Consider the following 22,835-nt stretch of genomic DNA (forward strand, 5'->3'; position numbering starts at 1 on the left):
ATTACCCATAATGCCGTGCATCCGTGACTCTTGGATATATTACACACGCCCCCCCTCTCCGTGCGTCGGTTGAGGTGGGCGGGGGTTGGGTGCGCGTGTATAATATATCCAAGAGTCACGGATGCACGGGATTATGGGTAATCCCCATGCTGCGTTTATAATGTGCCACAGAGCCAATGCTCTCCAGAAATGTGCTTGGTGTGGTTTCAGAGTGTGGCGCATATTAGTACGAGTTTTAAAGTTATTTATATCACAACCATCCGTCTAAAAGTTATGGTTGTTGACCAGGTATGCGTTGCAATCTCGTATAAGAAGCAGCGACATGCACGCATCCGGCAAGCACGCACGCAGACAGCGCGGTGTAAAAGTGGGCGCGATGACATGCTGTAGAGCAGTGGTCCCCAACCACCGGGCTGCTGACGCAGAATAATTTTTATCACACTCAATTTTTTACTGCATGCCATTGATAAGCGCAGGGGGTGAGAAGAGGTTTTAAAATCATTAGCGCCTGCTTACTTTTACCGCATGCTTTGAATAAGCGCAGGAGTGACAAGAGGTTTTAAATCAGTGGTTCCCAAAGTGGGCGGTACCGCCCCCCTGGGGGCGGTGGAAAGATCTGGGGGGGCGGTGAGGAAGAAGGGGGGCGGTAGGGAGGCGGCAGTCCGAAGTCGAAGTTAGAAGTTCGAACGTTTGTTTGACGATTTGTACACAACACGTGCAGCAGGACGAGTCAGTGGACAACGCATCAGGGTCCGGTTACCACACGCCGCTCTGGCCCAGTCAGATCCGACAGCATAGACTACAAAAGCAAAAGCTCAGGTTTGTAATTTCAAGCTTGTAATGTTCAGAATTTTATCTTATAATAAAAACCGCATTCTGGCGGTCAACATCAATCCATTCCTAAATGTCGACGGTGAAGAAACTGGAGTGGCAGAGGAAGAACTGATTTCAATTCAAAATGACATTGAGCTAAGGCCAAAGTTCAAAAAGTCATATCAAGATTTTTGACTGCTATCAAGTGCTGTGGAACAAGGTCAAGATGTACTTTATTGCCTTCCCAACATCATATTTAGTAGAACGGGGCTTCAGTGCAGTCGCCTTGCTTCTTTCCAAGCAAAGAAACCGACTGAAAATTACTGACCGCGGGGATCTACGACTGATGTTGAGAAGCTTATGTCCCTGCACCAAGCACATCCATCCCATTAATATTAAGTGTGAGACAATGAAGGTTACTGGTGGAATGTTTATTTACCATTCTATGTTGCTGAAACAGTTAAAACTGCTAAAAAATACATTGGTTTTATTTGTGAAATACACATTTGTGTTTAGCCTTTCTCTTTTCAAATTGCAGCATATCAAATATCAAGAAAGAGGTGTTTGTTTCCATATGTGTTTGATGGGGGGGGGAGGACGGGGTGGATAGGGGGGGGCGCGCTGGGAATTCACTGGGGAGCCAAGGGGGCGCCAGCCTGCAAAAGTTTGGGAACCATTGTTTTAAATCAATTAGCGCCCCGGCGGCTATTCAAGGAAATACGGTATATGTTTTATAACCCCATCGTAAAGTGGGAGCAAACAAATGCCAAACACGAGGGAGCAATGTTTACAGGTCACGTGACATCGAGGCGAGGAGGAGGGGAGGGGCGGTACCTTCTGCTGAGAGGCGGGGCCCACCTGCAGAGGGTGTGGCGCACTGGGGAGGGCTGTGGTAGTTTGGTTACTCCAGGAGGTGACGGTGGAGGCAGGCCTTACCTGCACACACACACACATGGAAGGATGGTGAATGTGGGCGGGGTCACCAACACAAATGTAACCGGGACAACATACGGGTTGGTAATACTGCTGCTGTGATGGGACCGAGCTCGGTGCAGGCTCAGGTGGAGCCGGGGCGGCATGAGGCTGGACCGGAGTGAAGGGATGGCAATGCTGGGCGACGCCGCGTGAAGACGGAGTGTTGTGTGTCTGAAGCGGAGCTGCCGCCGCCGCCTGCTGCTGACCCAGAGCCTGGGCGAGGCGCTGGCGGAGCTGTCGCACGGCCACCTGGCAGAAGGAGGCGTTAGGTGTGTTCTGAACCCCGCGGCGAACGGCGTGACCGTCACCTGGTCGGTGTTGTCGGGCAGGTAGGCCATGGCGGTGGACAGGCTGCCCTGGGAGGCCAGGAGGCCGGCGTAGTGGCTCATCGTCTCCGCCAGCAGGACGCCGATGGAGGCGGGGCCCGAGCGCTGCGTCTGCTCCACCGCACGCCGCAGCACCACCACCTTCTCCACCAGTCCCTGAATGGGGGAGATTTGCTGTTAGCAGTACACTTCCATGCTCTGCCAATAGATGGCAGAAGATTCACATTATCCATTCATCCATTTTCTACCGCTTATTCCCTTTTGGGGTGCCATATTATAATATGTGCCTTGGCAACTACCTCTGTCGGCCACTAGGGGGCAACAGAAAATACAACTTAATCAAGACTGGTAATCACCTTTTTTGCCCATGGATATATCCATCCATCCATCCATCCATTTTCTACCGCTTATTCCCTTGTGGGGTCGCGGGGGGCGCTGGCGCCTATCTCAGCTTCAATCGGGCGGAAGGCGGGGTACACCCTGGACAAGTCGCCACCTCATCGCAGGGCCAACACAGATAGACAGACAACATTCACACACTAGGGCCAATTTAGTCTTGCCAATCAACCTATCCCCAGGTGCATGTCTTTGGAATATCAAATAAAGTAATTTTATGACAAAAAAAAAACTTTTTGGAAAGAAGAAAGTCTTATTTTGTCACTATGCACGATTAAATGCAGCAAGATACAACGCCACAAAGAAAAATATTTGTGTGAGAGTTAAATGTATCTCCAAAAAGAAATGCAATGCTGTCAAGTGACAAAATATTTGACACTTTGGTGTTTAGATGCAAAAAGAGTGTTTGTTATTTATTTTTTTTAAAGCTAGCATGCTAACAGTTAGCATGTGTGAAATAAGATATTTGATTTGGAGGTGTGTACCTACCAAATTATGGAGCTTAATTATAGAAAAAAAAAAACTTTGAAACTGAAAAATCACGTTTAGATGTTGAATTTTAAAACATTTTATTTAAAATAAATATCAGTGCTCACATTTTTTTTTAGGTTGAATATAACTAGGATTCAGTCAGGTATTTGTTTTTGGAAAAAATATTTTTTTTATTGTCAATGTCATTGACAGGGCGGCCGAGCCAGCAACTTGAGGGTTGCAGGTTCGATCCCCGCTTCCGCCATCCTAGTCACTGCTGTTGTGTCCTTGGGCAAGACACTTTACCCACCTGCTCCCAGTGCCACCCACACTGGTTTAAATGAAACTTGGATATTGGGTTTCACTATGTAAAGCGCTTTGAGTCACTAGAGAAAAAGCGCTATATAAATATAATTCACTTCACAATCAATCAATCAATGATTATTTATATAGCCCTAAATCACTAGTGTCTCAAAGGGCTGCAAAAACCACAACGACATCCTCGGTAGAGCCCACATAAGGGCAAGGAAAACTCACACCCAGTGGGACGTCGGTGACAATGATGACTATGAGAAACCTTGGAGAGGACACCCCCCCCCCCCCCCCCCCCCTCTGGGGGAACCGAAAGCAATGGATGTCGAGCGGGTCTAACATGATACTGTGAAAGTTTAATCCATAGTGGATCCAACACAACCGTGAGAGTCCAGTCCAAAGTGGATCCAACACAGCAGAGAGATTCCCCTCCAAAGTGGAGCCAGCAGGAAACCATCCCAAGCGGAGGCAGATCATCATAATCTTCTATCTTTGCATATTCAAAGAATGTTTTTTTAAGAGTTTCACTTTTTTTCAATCCATCTGTTTTCCATATTCAAATCTTTTTTTTTGTCAAATTCAAAATTTTGCCCCGATTTTTTTTTTTTTGATTAATTACAAGTGAAAATCATATTCAAATTTACCTGAAGTAAAGTTGTGTGAAGTTTTCTTTCTTGCTGTTTTTTTGTTCTTTAATATATTTTCCAAATTCAAGATAAAAAAACTTGATCTTACAGTTTCAAAGTGTATTTTTCTTTCAAGAACAAAATATAGCCACTTGCTCATTTTTTGAAGATAGCTCTACTTGGGTCTCCGTACACCCTGGCCGCCACCTTGTTAGAACATGAAACAAAGACTGTTGTGATGCCGGAGATCACTCATTTATATTCGATTTGTCTTTTCAAAAGATTTCTCTCCAAATGGGTTTCTTTTGGGATTGATGCTGTATTACTGCCTTTTAAACAAAAATATTCCTGTTTTTGCTCATATAACAATCAGATGGAGTTGGTTTTTTTTGCTCATTTTTCAGTAACCTGGATGTGGGTTTATTTATCTTTTGAAATATTTTTCAGAATTCATAATCAAAAAATTGTATTTTCCCGTGTCAACGTTTTGAACGTTACTCTCCAAATGCCGGAGATCACTCATTTATATTCGATTTGTCTTTTCAAAAGATTTCTCTCCAAATGGGTTTCTTTTGGGATTGATGCTGTATTACTGCCTTTTAAACAAAAATATTCCTGTTTTTGCTCATATAACAATCAGATGGAGTTGTTTTTTTTGCTCATTTTTCAGTAACCTGGATGTGGGTTTATTTATCTTTTGAAATATTTTTCAGAATTCATAATCAAAAAATTGTATTTTCCCGTGTCAACGTTTTGAACGTTACTCTCCAAATGCCGGAGATCACTCATTTATATTCGATTTGTCTTTTCAAAGGATTACTCTCCAAATGGGGTTTCTTTTGGGATTGATCCTGTATTACTGCTTTTTAAACAAAACAGTCCTGTTTTTGCTCTTTTCACAATCAGACGGAGTTGTTTTTTTGCTCATTCTTCAGTAACCCGTACGTATATATATATATATATATATATATATATATATATATATTTATATATATATATATATATATATATGTTTTAATATTTTTAAAATTCAAGATCAAAAAACTTAATTTTCCCGTGTCAACGCTTTGTTTTTTTCAAGAACAAAGGGTTACTCTCCAAATGCCGGAGATCACTCATTTATATTCGATTTGTCTTTTCAAAGGATTACTCTCCAAATTGGTTTCTTTTGGGATTGATGTTGTATTACTGCCTTTTAAACAAAACATTCCTGTTTTTGCTCTTATAACAAATCAGATGGAGTTGTTTTTTTGCTCATTCTTCAGTAACCCGGATGTGGGTTTATTTTATTTTTTTTAAATATTTTTCAGAATTCATGACCAAAAAACTTAATTTTCCTGTGTCAACGTTTTGTTTTTTTCAAGAACAAAGGGTTACTCTCCAAATGCTGGAGATCACTCATTTATATTCAATTTGTCTTCTCAAAGGGTTACAAATGGGTTTCTTTTGGGATTGATGCTGTATTACTGCCTTTTAAACAAGATTAAAAAAAAAAAACATTTTCCAGTTTCAAAGATGTTTTTTTCAACAACAAAACTTTTGGCCCTAATTTAGCTCTATTTAAAAATAGACCAAAACGCCAGCATGCCTGAAGTAAAATATTTTACACTGAGATGTATGCCTGAAAAATAAGCTCCAAAAAAGCTTGGCACATTTTGCTAGCAAGTGAGCATTGTGGAAGTGGCAAGGTAGGAAGTGGATGAAAAAAGTGGGAAAAGAGGAGAAGAGCCACCTGAAGAGAGAGAGGACAATGTCGCTCCAGCGCCGCGGTCCAGCAGGAAAGCAGCTTGTCCATGTTGCCGGCACAGATGTAGCACAGGCAGGCGTTGGCTTGCAGCTGAGCCTCGTCAGCCGCCTCCAGACGAGCCCCCAGGAGGTCTGACCAGACCAGCGTGACCGGGTTGGGGTTAAAACTGCATGGTGTGTGTATGTGTGTGTGTGTGGCTAAACTCACCGCATAGTGAGGAGAACTCCTCGGGCTGAGCGTAGGTCATGATGGCCGCCAGGGCTTCCCGCCAGTTGTGCAGGTCGCACGTCTTCAGGACGTCGTGCCAATCTTTCATCACCACGGCGCTGATCAGCTGTGGGGAGGAGGGGGGTGGGGACGACAAACTGAGATATTCCTGCAATCCATCCATCGACTTTATCTATGAAGCGCTTGTCATAAAAGAAAGAAATGCAGCACTGACTTCCAAACAATACCCCGCTGACACACACACAGAGGAAGAAATGAAGTGAGTACAGAGGAGCCGGGTGAGTAAACACTATCACTCCTCCTCCCTCGCTAAGTAGTCGTGGCCTTTCTTTGTGCAAGGTGGCGGCTGTCATTAATGACCAGTGAGAGGAGAGACTGTTTGAGTTCAAATACATCTTTTTCACGCACACATCTAGAGTGTGACTCTTGGACTAGTTTCAGTCTTTCTTCATCATTTCTATTGATAAACGCGTCGGTTATGTTGTGGCCAAATTGAATAGTCTAACAACAGTTTTAGTCTGAGTAAAAGTACTGGTGTGATTTATGTTGTATTGCTTCCTTTTTGTCTAAAGAGAAAACGTCTTTATTGCCACTTCCTCATTCCGGCATGGGTTTTTTTGTAGTCAGCTGGAGGCGTGTCTTAATGAAATTAAACAATGGATGTCCGCTAACTTTTTGCAACTCAACGCCAAAAAAACGGAAATGCTGATTATCGGTCCTGCTAGACACCGACCTCTATTTAATAATACAACTCTAACATTTGACAACCAAACAATTAAACAAGGCGACACGGTAAAGAATCTGGGTATTATCTTCAACCCAACTCTCTCCTTTGAGGCACACATGAAAAGCGTTACTAAAACGGCCTTCTTTCATCTCCGTAATATCGCTAAAATTCGCTCCATTCTGTCCACTAAAGACGCTGAGATCATTATCCATGCGTTTGTTACGTCTCGCCTCGACTACTGTAACGTATTATTTTCGGGTCTCCCCATGTCTAGCATTAAAAGATTACAGTTGGTACAAAATGCGGCTGCTAGACTTTTGACAAGAACAAAAAAGTTTGATCACATTACGCCTGTACTGGCTCACCTGCACTGGCTTCCTGTGCACTTAAGATGTGACTTTAAGGTTTTACTACTTACGTATAAAATACTACACGGTCTAGCTCCATCATATTTTGCCGATTGTATTGTACCATATGTCCCGGCAAGAAATCTGCGTTCAAAAGACTCCGGCTTATTAGTGATTCCCAAAGCCCAAAAAAAGTCTGCGGGCTATAGAGCTTTTTCATTTCAGGCTCCAGTACTCTGGAATGCCCTCCCGGTAACAGTTTGAGATGCCACCTCAGTAGAAGCATTTAAGTCTCACCTTAAAACTCATTTGTATACTCTAGCCTTTAAATAGACTCCCTTTTTAGACCAGTTGATCTGCCGTTTCTTTTCTTTTTCTCCTATGTCCCACTCTCCCTTGTGGAGGGGGTCCGGTCCGATCCGGTGGCCATGTACTGCTCGCCTGTGTATCGGCTGGGGACATCTCTGCGCTGCTGTTCCACCTCCGCTTGGGATGGTTTCCTGCTGGCTCCGCTGTGAACGGGACTCTCGCTGCTGTGTTGGATCCGCTTTGGACTGGACTCTCGCGACTGTGTTGGATCCATTATGGATTGAACTTTCACAGTATTATGTTAGACCCGCTCGACAGCCATTGCTTTCCTCCTCTCCAAGGTTCTCATAGTCATCATTGTCACCGACGTCCCACTGGGTGTGAGTTTTCCTTGCCCTTATGTGGGCCTACCGAGGATGTCGTAGTGGTTTGTGCAGCCCTTTGAGACACAAGTGATTTAGGGCTATATAAGAAAACATTGATTGATTGATTGATTGATTCTTTTGTGATTGACGCTGTATTACTGCCTTTTCAAGATTCAATCAAAACATTGCTGTTTTTTATAATATCATAATCAGATGGAGTCAGTTTTTTTTTTGCTCATTCGACCCCAAGGAAGTAGCTTTATTTGCAAAATATGGGTGGATTGTAATAATGATTAGTGATGTTTACGGTGATTGGGAATTTCTGGTTTGCCAAAGCCCTATTTTCACCTCTTCCTCGAAGGTTTTCGCAGTCCACAATTCTCAACTGTTTAGGACCATTCTACCTTCAAAACATTCCTCTTAGTTGGGACAACCAAAGTTCCTTTTTTCCCGTACAAATTCCTGGTTTTACCAAAATTCCAGGAATTCCAAAATACCCACTCTCAATTCATTACTACGTCAATATTATTCAACGGATTCCAAAACTTATTACACCAAGCCATTCATATCATCTACAACAGGGGTGCCCATTACGTCGATCGCGAGCTACCAGTCGACCGCGGGGGGTGTGTCAGTCGATCTCCAGCCAGGCTTTTAAAAAAAATAGACCTAAAAATTAGTGATCATCAATCTTCACCAAGACGTCACTTAAATGACATTCACGGTACCGGAGGGTCTTGTGAGATGACGCTGGCTGCTGCAAGATCATTATTACTAAAAATGACCGAGAGGAAGGCGAGAAACACTTTTTATTTCAACAGACTCTCGCGCCGTACCTTCAGTCAAAACTCTAAAGGCCGACTGCACATTTCCTATCTTTACAATAAAAGCCCTTCTTCATGCTGCCTGCGCTAACTAAATACAGAGTCTCGGAAAACTGGCGTGCACGAGCGATCCCTCAGAAAGCTGGCATCTTATTTTGTTAGCGCAGGCAGCATGAAGCAGGGCTTTTATTGTGAAGATAGGAAATGTGCAGTCGGCCTTTAGAGTTTTGACGGAATGGACGGCGCGAAAGTCTGTTGAAATAAAAAGTGTTTCTCGCCTTCCTCTCTGTCATTTTTTCATAATAATGAACTGGCAGCAGCCAGCGTCATCTCACAAGACCCCTCGGGTGCCGTGAATGTCAATCAAGCAAGCTACGGAATTTGCCGCCAATGTTTTTCTTGTAAAGTGTATGGAAGCTGGATGAATTAGATGCCAAAAACCAACCACTTTCATGTGGTATTGTACAGAAAGGACAACTTTTTTTCTGCTCCATTTGAAAATGTGGGCGTTATCATCATTACTGTCTGATTCCAATCAATGCAAGTCATCAGAATCAGGTAATACACCAACTTATATTCTTGTCTTTGTGAAAGAAATACATCTATATGTGTTACACATGCTTGTATTATCATTAAACACATTTAACTTGTTTACAAAAATGTCTTTTTCATAAATAAATAAATATAAATGATATATATAAATGAGGTAGATCCCCTCGAGTTGGTCATTTGAAAAGTAGCTCGCCTGCAGAAAAAGTGTGGGCACCCCTGATCTAGGACAATTGTGCTAGTATCAATATTTTCCAAAAGTCCCGAAATTCCCAAATTTCCAGGAAGTTCCCATGAATGGAAGTATTCATATTTCTACAATGCTTCTCAAAATTTAGCACCATTTTTAACCCCGGATCCAACCTTTCAACCATCGACCCACGCAACTCTTCCAAAAATGGAACGCAAAACATTTTTTACTTTCCCAAAATTCCCGGTTTTACCGTAATTTTCTCCCCGTTGACAATAAATGGGCAATATACAAACCTCTCCATATCCCACATGTCTCAAGCGATTCAAGCCATTCCAACATCCACACACTCCACTCACCTTGACAATCAAACTAACATTTTTCAAGTTCTTCCTGAAAAATTTTCACAGTCCACATTGTTCAACTGTTTTTGCCATTCCTCTTAGTTACAACAACTTATGTTCCTTTTTCCCATAAAAATTTGCCGTTTTACCAAAATTCCAGGAATCTCGAAATACCCATTCTCAATATAAAGGCCAACTGAAAGCCAATACTACCGACCACGCAGTCTGATAGTTTATATATCAATGATGAAATATTAACATTGCAACACATGCCAATACGATCTTCTTAGTTTACTAAATTGCAATTTTAAATTTCCCGCGAAATGATGATGCGTGCGTTTTACGTCTCGGGCTGTAGCTGACATTTTTTTCCAGCCCGATCCAAGCTATAAGTAGTCTGCTTTAATCGGATCTGTGTAGCTGAATCTTTTGCAATTTGTTCAATGAATAATGGAGACGTCAAAGTCGAAAGACGTAGGTGGGAAGCGGTGCATTGCGGCTGCCTTTAGCCACACAAACACACCCGGTGTTTCCTTGTTTACATTCCCGAAGGTGAAGCTTTACTATGGAACAGAGCGGTCAAGCGAACATGGTTGCCGACCACATGTCAACCGGCAGGTTTCGGTGAGAAAATTGTGGCAATACGTCGGCTCTTACCGTAGTTATGAGCGGAGCTTGCGTCCTCCTGCAGCTGCTGCGGACTATTACCTCCTCCCACCGGAGACACTGGGGGTCACCACACCCGTGGCCACACCCCTCTGACTTTCAGGTACCATATAATCTCACTAAAACACTAGTAACACAATAAGCAGATAAGGGATTTTCCAGAATTATCCTAGGAAATGTGTCTAATAACATCTGAATCGCTCCCACTGCCCCCACCTTTTTTATTTTTTATTTCTAGTCCTTCACTTTCAATATCCTCATCCACGAATCTTTCATCCTCGCTCAAATTAATGGGGACATTATCGCTCCGTCCAAATCGCTCTAGCTGCTGGTGGCCATGATGGTAAACAATGTTCAGATGTGAGGAGTTCCACAACCCGTGACGTCACGCGCACATCGTCTGCCACTTCCGGTACAGGCAAGGCTTTTTTATTAGCGACCAAAAGTTGCGAACTTTATCGTGGATGTTCTCGACTAAATCCTTTTAGCAAAAATATGGCAATATCGCGAAATGATCAAGTATGACACATAGAATGGACCTGCTATCCCCGTTTGAATAAGAAAATCTCATTTCAGTAGGCCTTTAAACTGTTACTACATCAACTGACTCCAAAACTTCTAACTCCAAGCCATTCATATTATCTAGGCCAGGGGTGGGCATTACGTCGATGGCGATCGACTGGTCGATCTCGGAGGGTGTGTCAGTCGATCTCAAACCAGGCAATAAAAAATATACATAAAAATGAGCAATCATCAATCATACCAAGACTTCACTTTCGTCAGTTGTTTGACATTCTCGGCACCCGAGGATCTTGTGAGATGACGCTGGCTGCTGCGAGCTCATATTTAAGAAAAAAATCACTAACAGGGCGGACGCAGAGAAACACATTTTATTTCTCGAGACTCCGTACCTACTGTCAAAACTCTAAAGACCGACTGCACAGTTCCTGTCTTCACCATAAAAGACATGTTTCATCCTGCCTGTGCTAACAAAATAAGAGTCTCAGAAAGCTAGCGTGCACAAGCTAGCAAGCTACGGAGTTTGATGCCAATGTATTTCTCCCCCGCCCTCAGCGACCGCTTTCTCACTTGCTTGCCCACCCGCACACTCACTGACGTCACTCACCTGCTGCCAGAAATTAAAGGGCCACACACATATGCTACTCTCATAACAAAGTGTTTAAAAACAAGTATGCAAGTTGGACAAATGAGATGCCAAATCCAACCACTTTCATGTGGTATTGGACAGAAAGGAGGACTTTTTTTTCTCCTCCATTTGAAAATGCGGACGTTATCAGCACCACTGTCTAATTCCAATCAATGCAAGTCATCAGAATCAGGTAATACACCAACTTATATTCTTGTCTTCATGAAAGAAAGGAATCTATGTGTGTTAAACATGCTTGTATTATCATTAAACACCATTAACTTGTTAACAAAAATGTCTCTTTCATAAATAAATAAATATAAATAGGAATGAGGTAGATCTCTTCGACTTGGTCAATTGAAAAGTAGCTCACCTGCAGAAAAAGTGTGGGCACCCCTGATCTAGGACAATTATGGTAGTATCAATATTTTCAAACAGCCCTGAATATCCCGAAATTTCCAGGAAGTTCCTATTCAAATGAATGGATGTATTCATAGTTCTACAATGCCCTAAATTTTTCAAATTTAGCGCCGTTTTTTAACCCACATCCAATCTTTCAACCATCCACCCACACTACTCTACTGATATATCGAACGCAAAATATGTTTTCCCCTTCCCCAAATTCCCGGTCTTCCTGGACTTTTCTCCCCGTTGACAAACAGTAATTGCAAGCACTCTCTCCTCTAAAGGGGGCCTACCTTGGTGATCTTACTGTGCGTCTTCCTGAAATACTTCCTCTGGGTTTTCTCCAGGAGCTCAGCCCCACCGGCGATGGCCAAGATGATGCTGTCGGCCATGCGGTTGTCGTGGAGACAGAGCTCCACGGCTGCCTGAAAGTTGCCGGTCAGCAGGGCCTGCGTGATCAGTCCATCCACATCTTGCACAGGGACAACAAAGACGTGATCACAACAGGGCGCGGGGGGAGAAAACATTAACAATGGAGTTGTCTTCACCTCGACTGATGCCGAGGCTGACTCCTCCAGCGGGAGCCTCCACGGGCTCCTCCGCCTGCGCCGGCGTGGTGGCGGGAGAAGACTCCTCCTTCCATTCCTCCTCCAGGAGGACGTCCTGAACCGCAGAAGAAGTTTCCAACATGGAAGGTTCCACATATTCACTGAGACCTACCTCCTCCAAGGCGATCTCTTCCCCCTCCTCCTGTGGAGCCACATCCTCGTCTAGACATTCCGCGGCAGACTCCTCTTCCGTCTGAAGGTTCGAGGCGGCGATCAGGTCAAACGCCGCCTCCGGATTGTCGTCCAGCAGCGGCGGCGGCTGCACGCTGGCTGAGGCGCACACGTCCTCCTAAAGGCAAGCGAGACGTTGAAGCGGGAATGGTAGGAGTCATGACAGCGCACATCAAGTACGCACCGTGAGAGCGTCCGTTGGCTTCCCCTCCAGAGCTGCTGAAATCTGTGGACACAGTCGCACGTTTAGCACCACCTGGCTGTTAAAACATGAAACTACATCCTGCACGTCACCTTGGCGGCCAGCTCCTCTTTGTTGTAGCCCAGAAGCTCCAGGAACTTACTGCGCACGTCACTTTCAAAGTTGGCCTGGAAAGAGGAAATACATGTAGTGTGTATATATATATATATATATATATATATATATATATATATATATATATATATATATATCAGGGGTGCCCATTACGTCGATCGCGAGCTACCAGTCGACCGCGGGGGGTGTGTCAGTCGATCTCGAGCCAGGCTTTTAAAAAAAATAGACCTAAAAATTAGTGATCTTCAATCTTCACCAAGACGTCACTTAAATGACATTCACGGTACCGGAGGGTCTTGTGAGATGACGCTGGCTGCTGCAAGATCATTATTACTAAAAATGACCGAGAGGAAGGCGAGAAACACTTTTTATTTCAACAGACTCTCGCGCCGTACCTTCCGTCAAAACTCTAAAGGCCGACTGCACATTTCCTATCTTCACAATAAAAGCCCTGCTTCATGCTGCCTGCGCTAACTAAATACAGAGTCTCGGAAAACTGGCGTGCACAAGCGATCCCTCAGAAAGCTGGCGTGCACATCACTTGTGCACGCCAGCTTTCCGAGACTCTTATTTTGTTAGCGCAGGCAGCATGAAGCAGGGCTTTTATTGTGAAGATAGGAAATGTGCAGTCGGCCTTTAGAGTTTTGACGGAAGGGACGGCGCGAAATCTGTTGAAATAAAAAGTGTTTCTCGCCTTCCTCTCGGTCATTTTTTCCTAATAATGAACTGGCAGCAGCCAGCGTCATCTCACAAGACCCTCGGGTGCCGTGAATGTCAATCAAGCAAGCTACGGAATTTGCCGCCAATCTTTTTCTTGTAAAGTGTATGGAAGCTAGATGAATTAGATGCCAAAAAACAACCACTTTCATGTGGTATTGTACAGAAAGGACAACTTTTTTTCTCCTCCATTTGAAAATGTGGGCGTTATCATCATTACTGTCTGATTCCAATCAATGCAAGTCATCAGAATCAGGTAATACACCAACTTGTATTCTTTTTTTCGTGAAAGAAAGACATCTATATGTGTTACACATGCTTGTATTATCATTAAACACATTTAACTTGTTTACAAAAATGTCTCTTTCATAAATAAATATAAATGAGGTAGATCCCCTCGAGTTGGTCAAAAGTAGCTCGCCTGCAGAAAAAGTGTGGGCACCCCTGATATATATATATATATATATATATATATATATATATATATATATATATTATATATATATATATATATATATATATATATATATATATAGAAATCGGACACCCCAGGTTTACACAGTGCAGCATTTGTCTCTTCACACATAATGAAGAAATGTTCATCTATTCACACAAAATGAAGTCCTGTTTGTCTATTCACACAAAATTAATCCATGTTGGTCTACTTATAGTTAGTGAAGAACTGTTTGTTCATTCACACATAATGACGACATGTTTGCCTATACCAGGGGTCGGCAACCTTTACCACTCAAAGAGCCATTTCGACCCGTTTCACAAAATGAGGAAGACAATGGGAGCCGCAACTATTCTCGCCAATATCTGCTGGTGGTCACCCAGAGGACAAGAATAAGGGCATGCTATGAAGCCATTGCCTTAAACACCTTCTACAACATATACACACTGCTTGCCAGTCCAGCAACATGTTGTGAGAGGCTTCCGCAGATGCACGCACTCGACTAGAAGGCATACTGAGTGACACAGAGTGCACTGTCGGTTGTGATATACACAACTTTAACACTCCTACTAACATGCGCCACATTGTGAACCCACACAAAAGAAGAATGACAAACACATTTCGGGAGAAAATCCTCACAGTAACACAACATAAACGCAACACAACAAATACCCAGAATCCTTTGCATCCATGACATTCCCGACTATGTTATACACCCCGCGAGCACCAAACACCACCCACCTCAACCACGCAGGGAGGGGGGAGAGGGGTGTATAACATAGTCAGGAAGTTTCATGGATGTAAATGATTCTGGGTATTTGTTGTGTTGCGTTTATGTTGTGTTACTGTGAGGATTTTCTCCCAAAATGTGTTTGTCATTCTTCTTTTGTGTGGGTTCACAATGTGGCGCATATTAGTAGGAGTGTTAAAGTTCTTTGTATCACAACCGACAGTGTACTCTGTGTCACCCAGCATGCCTTGCAATCTCATACATGTGCCGATAGAAGCAGCGAGATGCATGTGTCCGGTCGGCACGCAAATAGCATTCCGTGAATGGCGGGCGTGATAACGTTCAAGAGGACGCAAGTAGCATTGCGTGAATGGCAGGGGCGATGACGTTCAAGAGGACGTTAAGAGTAACATCATCACGGCACGCCCTTAATATTGTAGTCCGAGTGAAAATTGGAGAACGTTGACTATGGGTGATGTCCGGGAGAGGCATTGAATTCCGGAATCTCCTCGCGACAATCTGGAGGGTCGGCGATTGTGCAGCTGAGCCGCATCAGAGTTGCCAAAGAGCCGCATGCGGCTCCGGAGCCGAGGGTTGCCGACCCCTGGCCTATAAACTCAAATAAAGGAATGTGCTTGCCCAGTCACACATAATGAATACGTTTGTCCATTCACACATAATACTGACACATTTGTCCATTCACACATAATGAAGGTATGTTTGTCTCTTTACACAAATAAATGGGTTGTACTTGTATAGCGCTTTTCTAAGGTATGTTTTTGCCCATCCACACATAATGAATACATGTTTGTCCATTCACACATAATGAAGACACATTTTTCTCTTTACACAAATAAAGGTATGTGTTTGCCCATTCACACATATTGAATACATGTTCATCCATTCACACATAATAATGACACATCTGTCCATTCACACATAATGAAGACACGTTTGTCTCTTTACACAAATAAAAGTATGTGTTTACCCATTCACACCTAATGAATACATGTTTGTCCATTCACACATAATAAAGACACATTTGCCCATTCACACATACTGAAGACACGTTTGTCTCTTTACACAAATAAAGGTATGTGTTTGCTCATTCAAACATAATAATTACATGTTTGTCCATTCACACAGAACAATGACACATTTTTCTCTTTACACAAATAAAGGTATGTGTTTGCCCATTCACACATATTGAATACATGTTTGTCCATTCACACATAATAATGACACATCTGTCCATTCACACATAATGAAGACACGTTTGTCTCTTTACACAAATAAAAGTATGTGTTTACCCATTCACACCTAATGAATACATGTTTGTCCATTCACACATAATAAAGACACATTTGCCCATTCACACATACTGAAGACACGTTTGTCTCTTGACACAAATAAAGGTATGTGTTTGCTCATTCAAACATAATGAATACATGTTTGTCCATCCACACAGAACAATGACACATTTGTCCATTCACACAAAATGAAGACACGTTTGTCTCTTCACACAAATAAAGGTATGTGTTTGCCCATCCACACAAAATTAATACATGTTTGTCCATTCACACATAATAAGGACACATTTGTCCATTCACACATAATGAAAGACTCATGTGTCTCTTTAGACAAATAAAGGTATGTGTTTGCCCATTCACACATAAATGAAGACACATTTGTTTATTTACACAAATAAAAGGTACAAAGCCCGTTTCCATATGAGTTGGGAAATTGTGTTAGATGTAAATATAAACAGAATACAATGATTTGCAAATCCTTTTCAACCCATATTCAGTTGAAAATGCTACAAAGACAACATATTTGATGTTCAAAATGATAAACATTTTTTTTTTTTTACAAATAATTATTAACTTTAGAATTTGATGCCAGCAACACGCGACAAAGAAGTTGGGAAAGGTGGCAATAAATACTGATAAAGTTGAGGAATGCTCATCAAACACTTATATGGAACATCCCACAGGTGTGCAGGCTAATTGGGAAAAGGTGGGTGCCATGATTGGGTATAAAAGCAGCTTCCATGAAATGCTAAGTCATTCACAAACAAGGATGGTGCCAGGGTCACCACTTTGTAAGCAAATTGTCGAACCGTTTTAGAAAAAAAAAAATTCAACGAGCTATCGCAAGGAATTTAGGGATTTTACCATCTGCAGTCCGTAAAATCATCAAAAAGTTCAGAGAATCTGGAGAAATCACTGCACGTAAGCGATGATATTACAGACTTTTGATCCCTCAGGCTGTACTGCATCAAAAACCGACATCAGTGTGTAAAGGATATCACCACGTGGGCTGAGGAACACTTCATAAAACCACTGTCAGTAACTACAGTTAGTCACTACATCTGTAAGTGCAAGTTAAAACTCTACTATGCAAAGCCAAACCCATTCATCAACAACACCCAGGAACGCCGCCGGCTTGGCTGGGCCCGAGCTCACCTAAGACGGACAGATGCAAAGTAGAAAAGTGTTCTGTGGTCTGACGAGTCCACATTTCAAATTATATTTGGAAACAGATGAAGTGGTGTCCTCCAGAACAAAGAGGGAAATAACCATCCGGATTGTTATAGGCGCAAAGTTCAAAAGCCAGCATCTGTGATGGTATGGGGGTGCATTAGTGCCCAAGGCATGGGTAACTTACACATCTGTGAAGGCACCATTAATGCTGAGTGGTCCCTACAGGTTTTGGAGCAACATATGTTGTCATCCAAGCAAAGTTATCATGGACGCCCCTACTTATTTCAGCAAGACAAGTGTTACAACAGCGTGGCTTTGTCAAAAAAAAGAGTGCGGGTACTTTCCTGGCCCACCTGCAGTCCAAACCTGTCTCCCGTCGAAAATGTGTGGCGCATTATGAAGCGTAGAATACGACAGCGGAGACCCCGGACTGTTGAACGACTGAAGCTCTACATAAAAAAAGAATGGGAAATAATTCCACTTTCAAAGCTTCAACAATTAGTTTCCTCAGTTCCCAAACGTTTATTGAGTGTTGTTAAAAGAAAAGGTGATGTAACACAGTGGTGAACATGCCCTTTCCCAACTACTTTGCCACGTGTTGCAGCCATGAAATTCTAAGTTAATTATTATTTGCAAAAAAAAATAAATAAAGTTTATGAGTTTGAACATCAAATATGTTGTCTTTGTAGCATATTCAACTGAATATGGGTTGAAAAGGATTTGCAAATCATTGTACTCTGTTTATATTTACATCTAACACAATTTCCCAACTCATATGGAAGTATGTTTGCCCATTCACACATGATTACATGTTTTTCCATTCACACATAATGAAGACACGTTTGTGTCTTTACACAAATAAAGGTATTTGTTTGCTTATTCACACATAGTGAATATATGTTTGTCCATGCACACATAATGACACATTTGTCCATTCACACATAACGAAGACACATTCGTCTCTATTAGGGATGCACTGAAATGAAAATTTGTGGCCGAAGCCAAAACCGAATAAAATTTAAACGCTTGGCCGAAGGCTGAATACCAAATAATGAATGCAGTTTTTCACAATTTTTTAATATTGCATAAATAGCCTAGAATACATTTTTAGACATGATTTTTAAATAAAGTAAATTCTTATTGAGTATTTACATTTTTTTAATATTCCAGTAGCCTTTTCTGTTCAAAAAAACGTTTTTCATTTATATTAGGCCTTAAAACAAAACATGCATTGCAAAAAAAAAAAAAAGTGCATTAAAGTGGATAAACCCACAACAAATGAATTATTGTCCTTTTGGCAAAAGTCTGCTTAGCCACAGTAGATAAACTAATCATGTAAACAGAAGGCTCAAGTAAATCTCAATTAAGTGTGTGCTTGTAACCTCATACACTTATATAGGTAGCCTACACAACAGGCTAATAATGTAAACAGAGGCCCACTAACTCTCAATTAAGTGTGTGCTTGTAACCTCATACACTTATACAGGTAGCCTACACAACAGGCTAATAATGTAAACAGAGGCCCACTAACTCTCAATTAAGTGTGTGCTTGTAACCTCATACACTTATACAGGTACACAACATATCCCAACGTCACCGCGTCAAAAAATTGCGTCACACGCCACTATTCGGCCTTGTTTTTAACTCATTCCACCGAAGGCCGAATGTGGCTTTTTTTGCCATATTCGGCCGAATATATTCGGTTACCGATTAATCGGTGCATCCCTACTCTTTATACAAACAAAGGTATGTGTTTGCCCATTCACACATAATGAATACATGTTTGTCCATTCACACATTATGAAAACATGCAAAGTAAACAGGAGTCTGTCTGGCCCACCAACTCTTAACAACGGTCTGTCCATTCACATGCACACAGAACGTAAACATCCGTATGTCGCTTCAAACAAAAACATTGGTCCGTCCATTCAAATGCAAACGTTAAAAAAAACCCTGCCTGTCCATTCACCAAAAAGTGTGGTTACCTTGAGGAAAGACCAGACGGTTTTGTCGAACTGGTTCTCGGCGGCGTGGATCTTCTCCTGGCAGAAGTCCTGGAAGAGGCCGGCCTGGAGAGTGTCCTGAAGGCGCTGGGAGCGCTGCAAGAAGGTGGTCTCGGTGACCACCTGGCTGACGTGGACCACTCGGGCGCTGCCCCCCTGCTGGGACTGGGAGTCAGGGGCGGCGGTGGTGACGTTCTCCAGGGACACCAGCTTGCCTCCGAACTGCCGGGCGACAAGAAGAGCAGGCGGTGGGTCACCAGAGCGCCCGCGTCACGCCCACACAGCCTGGGGACTCACGGCAAAGGACGCCCCCACGGGCCGGCGGATCCACTTGGGGGGCTTCTTCAGGGGGTTGACGCTGGCTGGGGGGGCGGCGGACTGGGGCAGCTGCAGGGGGGGCAACGTTTGGCCTGTTCCAAACGGATCCATGTTGGCATAGGACTTGGCCATCTGCGACAAACGGAAGTAAAGCATTGTAACAAAGTATAGCATCTGTTGATTCACATAAACATCTGTATGTCCACTCACATACATTCGTCTGTCAATTCGCAAATACAATGTGCAATCACAATACATCACATAAACATCTGTATGTCCACTCACGTACATTCGTCTGTCAATTCGCAAATACAATGTGCATTCACAATACATCACATAAACATCTGTATGTCTACTCACATACATTCGTCTGTCTATTGACAAATACAATGTGCAATCACAATACATCACATAAACATCTGTATGTCCACTCACATACATTCGTCTGTCTATTCGCAAATACAATGTGCAATCACAATACATCACATAAACATCTGTATGTCCACACACATACATTCGTCTGTCAATTCGCAAATACAATGTGCATTCACAATACATCACATAAACATCTGTATGTCTACTCACATACATTCGTCTGTCTATTCACAAATACAATGTGCAATCACAATACATCACGTAAACATCTGTATGTCCACTCACATACATTCATCTGTCAATTCACAAATACACTGTGCACACACAATACATCACGTAAACATCGGTATGTCCACTCACATACATTCATCTGTCAATTCACACAATAACCATCCATCTGCCTATTCACCCTGTCACATAATGTAAACGACCGTATATCTATTCACAAATTATAAACAGCCATCTGTCTATTCCCATACATACAGAAGGTAAACATCTGTATGTCCTCTCACATACATTTGTCAATTCACACATACACTATGCATTTACATTATATAATGTAAACATGTGTACATCCACTCACATACATTAGTCTGTCAATTCACAAATACACTGTGCATTCACAATACATAATGTAAACATCTGTATGTCCACTCACATATATTCATTGGTCAAATCACACAATAAACGTCCATCTGTCTAGTCACACAGTCACATAATGTAAACGACCGTATATCTATTCACACATTATAAACGACCGTCAGTCTATTCACATGCACATAATAAATACGTTTGCCTCTCTATTCACACATTCACATAGTATAAACAACCGTCTGTATATTCAAATATAAGTCTGTCCCTCTATTCACACATTCAAGTATAATGAACGACCGTCTGTCTATTCACATGCACAAAATGTAAACATCTGCCTGTCTATTCACACAATAAACGTCCATCTGTTTATTTACACAGTCACATAACATCAACGACTGTATATCTACTCACATATCATAAACGACCGTCTGCCTATTCACATGCACGTAATAAAAACATCCGCCTTTCTATTCTCATAATTTAAATATCCATCTGTCAATTCACATTATCAAACGACTTGACTCTCTATTCACGCAATATAAACGTCCATCTGTCTATTCACGCATTCACATATAATAAACGAACGTTTGACTATTCACATGCACATAATGTAAACATCTGCCTGTCTATTCACACAACAAATGTCCGTCTGTCTTTTCACACAGTCACATCACGTAAACAACCGTATATCTATTCACATATAATAAACAACCATCGGTCTATTCACATGCACATAAAAAAACGTCCTCCTTTCTATTCACACATTCACATGATAAAAAACGACCATCTGTCTATTCAAATGATATAAAAATCTGTCTCTCTATTCACACATTCATGTACAATGAATGACCGTCTGTATTTTCACGTGTACATAATGTAAACATCCGCCTGTCTATTCACACAATAAATGTCCATCTGTCTATTCACAGTCACATAACTTAAACGACCATCTATTCACATACACATAATAAAAACCTCTGCCTGTCCATTCTCATAATTGAAATATCCATCCGTCTATTCACATAATCAAACGAATGTCTCTCTATTCACGCAATATAAACGTCCATCTGTCTATTCTCACATTCACATATAATAAACAACCTTTTGACTATTCACATGCACATAATGTAAACATCTGCCTGTCTATTCACACAACAAATGTCCATCCGTCTTTTCACACGGTCACATGACGTAAACAACCGTATATCTATTCACATATAATAAACAACCATCGGTCTATTCACATGCACATAATAAAAACGTCCTCCTTTCTATTCACACATTCACATGATAAAAAACGACCGTCTGTCCATTCAAATGATATAAAAGTCTGTCTCTCTATTCACACATTAATGTACAATGAATGACCGTCTGTCATTTCACGTGCACATAATGTAAACATCCGCCTGTCTATTCACAGTCACATAACGTAAACGACCATCTATTCACATACACATAATAAAAACCTCTGCCTGTCCATTCTCATAATTGAAATATCCATCCGTCTATTCACATAATCAAACGTATGTCTCTCTATTCACGCAATATAAACGTCCATCTGTCTATTCTCACATTCACATATAATAAACAACATTTTGACTATTCACATGCACATAATGCAAAAATCTGCCTGTCTATTCACACAACAAATGTCCGTCTGTCTTTTCACATGGTCACATCATGTAAACAACCGTACATCTATTCACATATAATAAACAACCATCTGTCAATTCACATGCACATAATAAAAACGTCCTCCTTTCTATTCACACATTCACATGATAGAAAACGACCGTCTGCCTATTCAAATTATATAAAAGTCTGTCTCTCTATTCACACATTCATGTACAATGAATGACCGTCGGTCTTTTCACGTGCACATAATGTAAGCATCTGCCAGTCTATTCACACAACAAATGTCCGTCCGTCTTTTCACACAGTCACATCACGTAAACGACCGTATATCTATTCACATACAGTAAACAACCATCTGTCTACTCACGTGCACATAGTGTAAACATCCGCCAGTCTATTCACACAACAAATGTTCATCTGTCTATTTACTAGGGGTGTAACGGTACGTGTATTTGTATCGAATCGTTTCGGTACGGGGGTTTCGGTTCGGCACGCGGGCGTACCAAACGAGTTCGGAAGTAGAAGTCTTCACAAGCTGCTCTGCTTTCTGCCTCATTGTCCCGCCCACACAACCATCTGATTGGTTACATACAAAGCCAATCAGCAGTGCGTATTCAGAGCGATGTAACAGCCAATCAGCAGTGCCTATTCAGACTTCAGAGCG

The 22,835-nt window shown here is 42.0% G+C and overlaps 1 protein-coding gene across 3 annotated transcripts in view; it reads right to left on the reverse strand.

Annotated features, from left to right (window-relative positions):
* The window catches only part of sec31a (SEC31 homolog A, COPII coat complex component), a 62,533-nt gene that overhangs the window by 21,805 nt on the left and 17,893 nt on the right, over positions 1-22,835 (reverse strand). For 2 of the 3 annotated variants that reach the window (XM_061907812.1, XM_061907810.1), the window contains exons 9-20: positions 19,547-19,699; positions 19,232-19,471; positions 12,841-12,915; positions 12,731-12,772; positions 12,488-12,664; positions 12,316-12,430; positions 12,061-12,239; positions 5,874-6,000; positions 5,652-5,797; positions 2,097-2,270; positions 1,825-2,037; positions 1,648-1,749 (exon numbers count right to left, since the gene is read on the reverse strand). In XM_061907812.1, the coding sequence (XP_061763796.1) occupies positions 1,648-1,749; positions 1,825-2,037; positions 2,097-2,270; positions 5,652-5,797; positions 5,874-6,000; positions 12,061-12,239; positions 12,316-12,430; positions 12,488-12,664; positions 12,731-12,772; positions 12,841-12,915; positions 19,232-19,471; positions 19,547-19,699 (1,743 nt within the window). The remainder of the gene's footprint in view (positions 1-1,647; positions 1,750-1,824; positions 2,038-2,096; positions 2,271-5,651; positions 5,798-5,873; positions 6,001-12,060; positions 12,240-12,315; positions 12,431-12,487; positions 12,665-12,730; positions 12,773-12,840; positions 12,916-19,231; positions 19,472-19,546; positions 19,700-22,835) is intronic. The other variant, XM_061907811.1, reaches the window with a different exon arrangement.

The sequence above is a fragment of the Nerophis ophidion genome, linkage group LG08 (assembly GCF_033978795.1).
Source record: "Nerophis ophidion isolate RoL-2023_Sa linkage group LG08, RoL_Noph_v1.0, whole genome shotgun sequence".
Taxonomy (NCBI): Eukaryota; Metazoa; Chordata; class Actinopteri; order Syngnathiformes; family Syngnathidae; genus Nerophis; species Nerophis ophidion.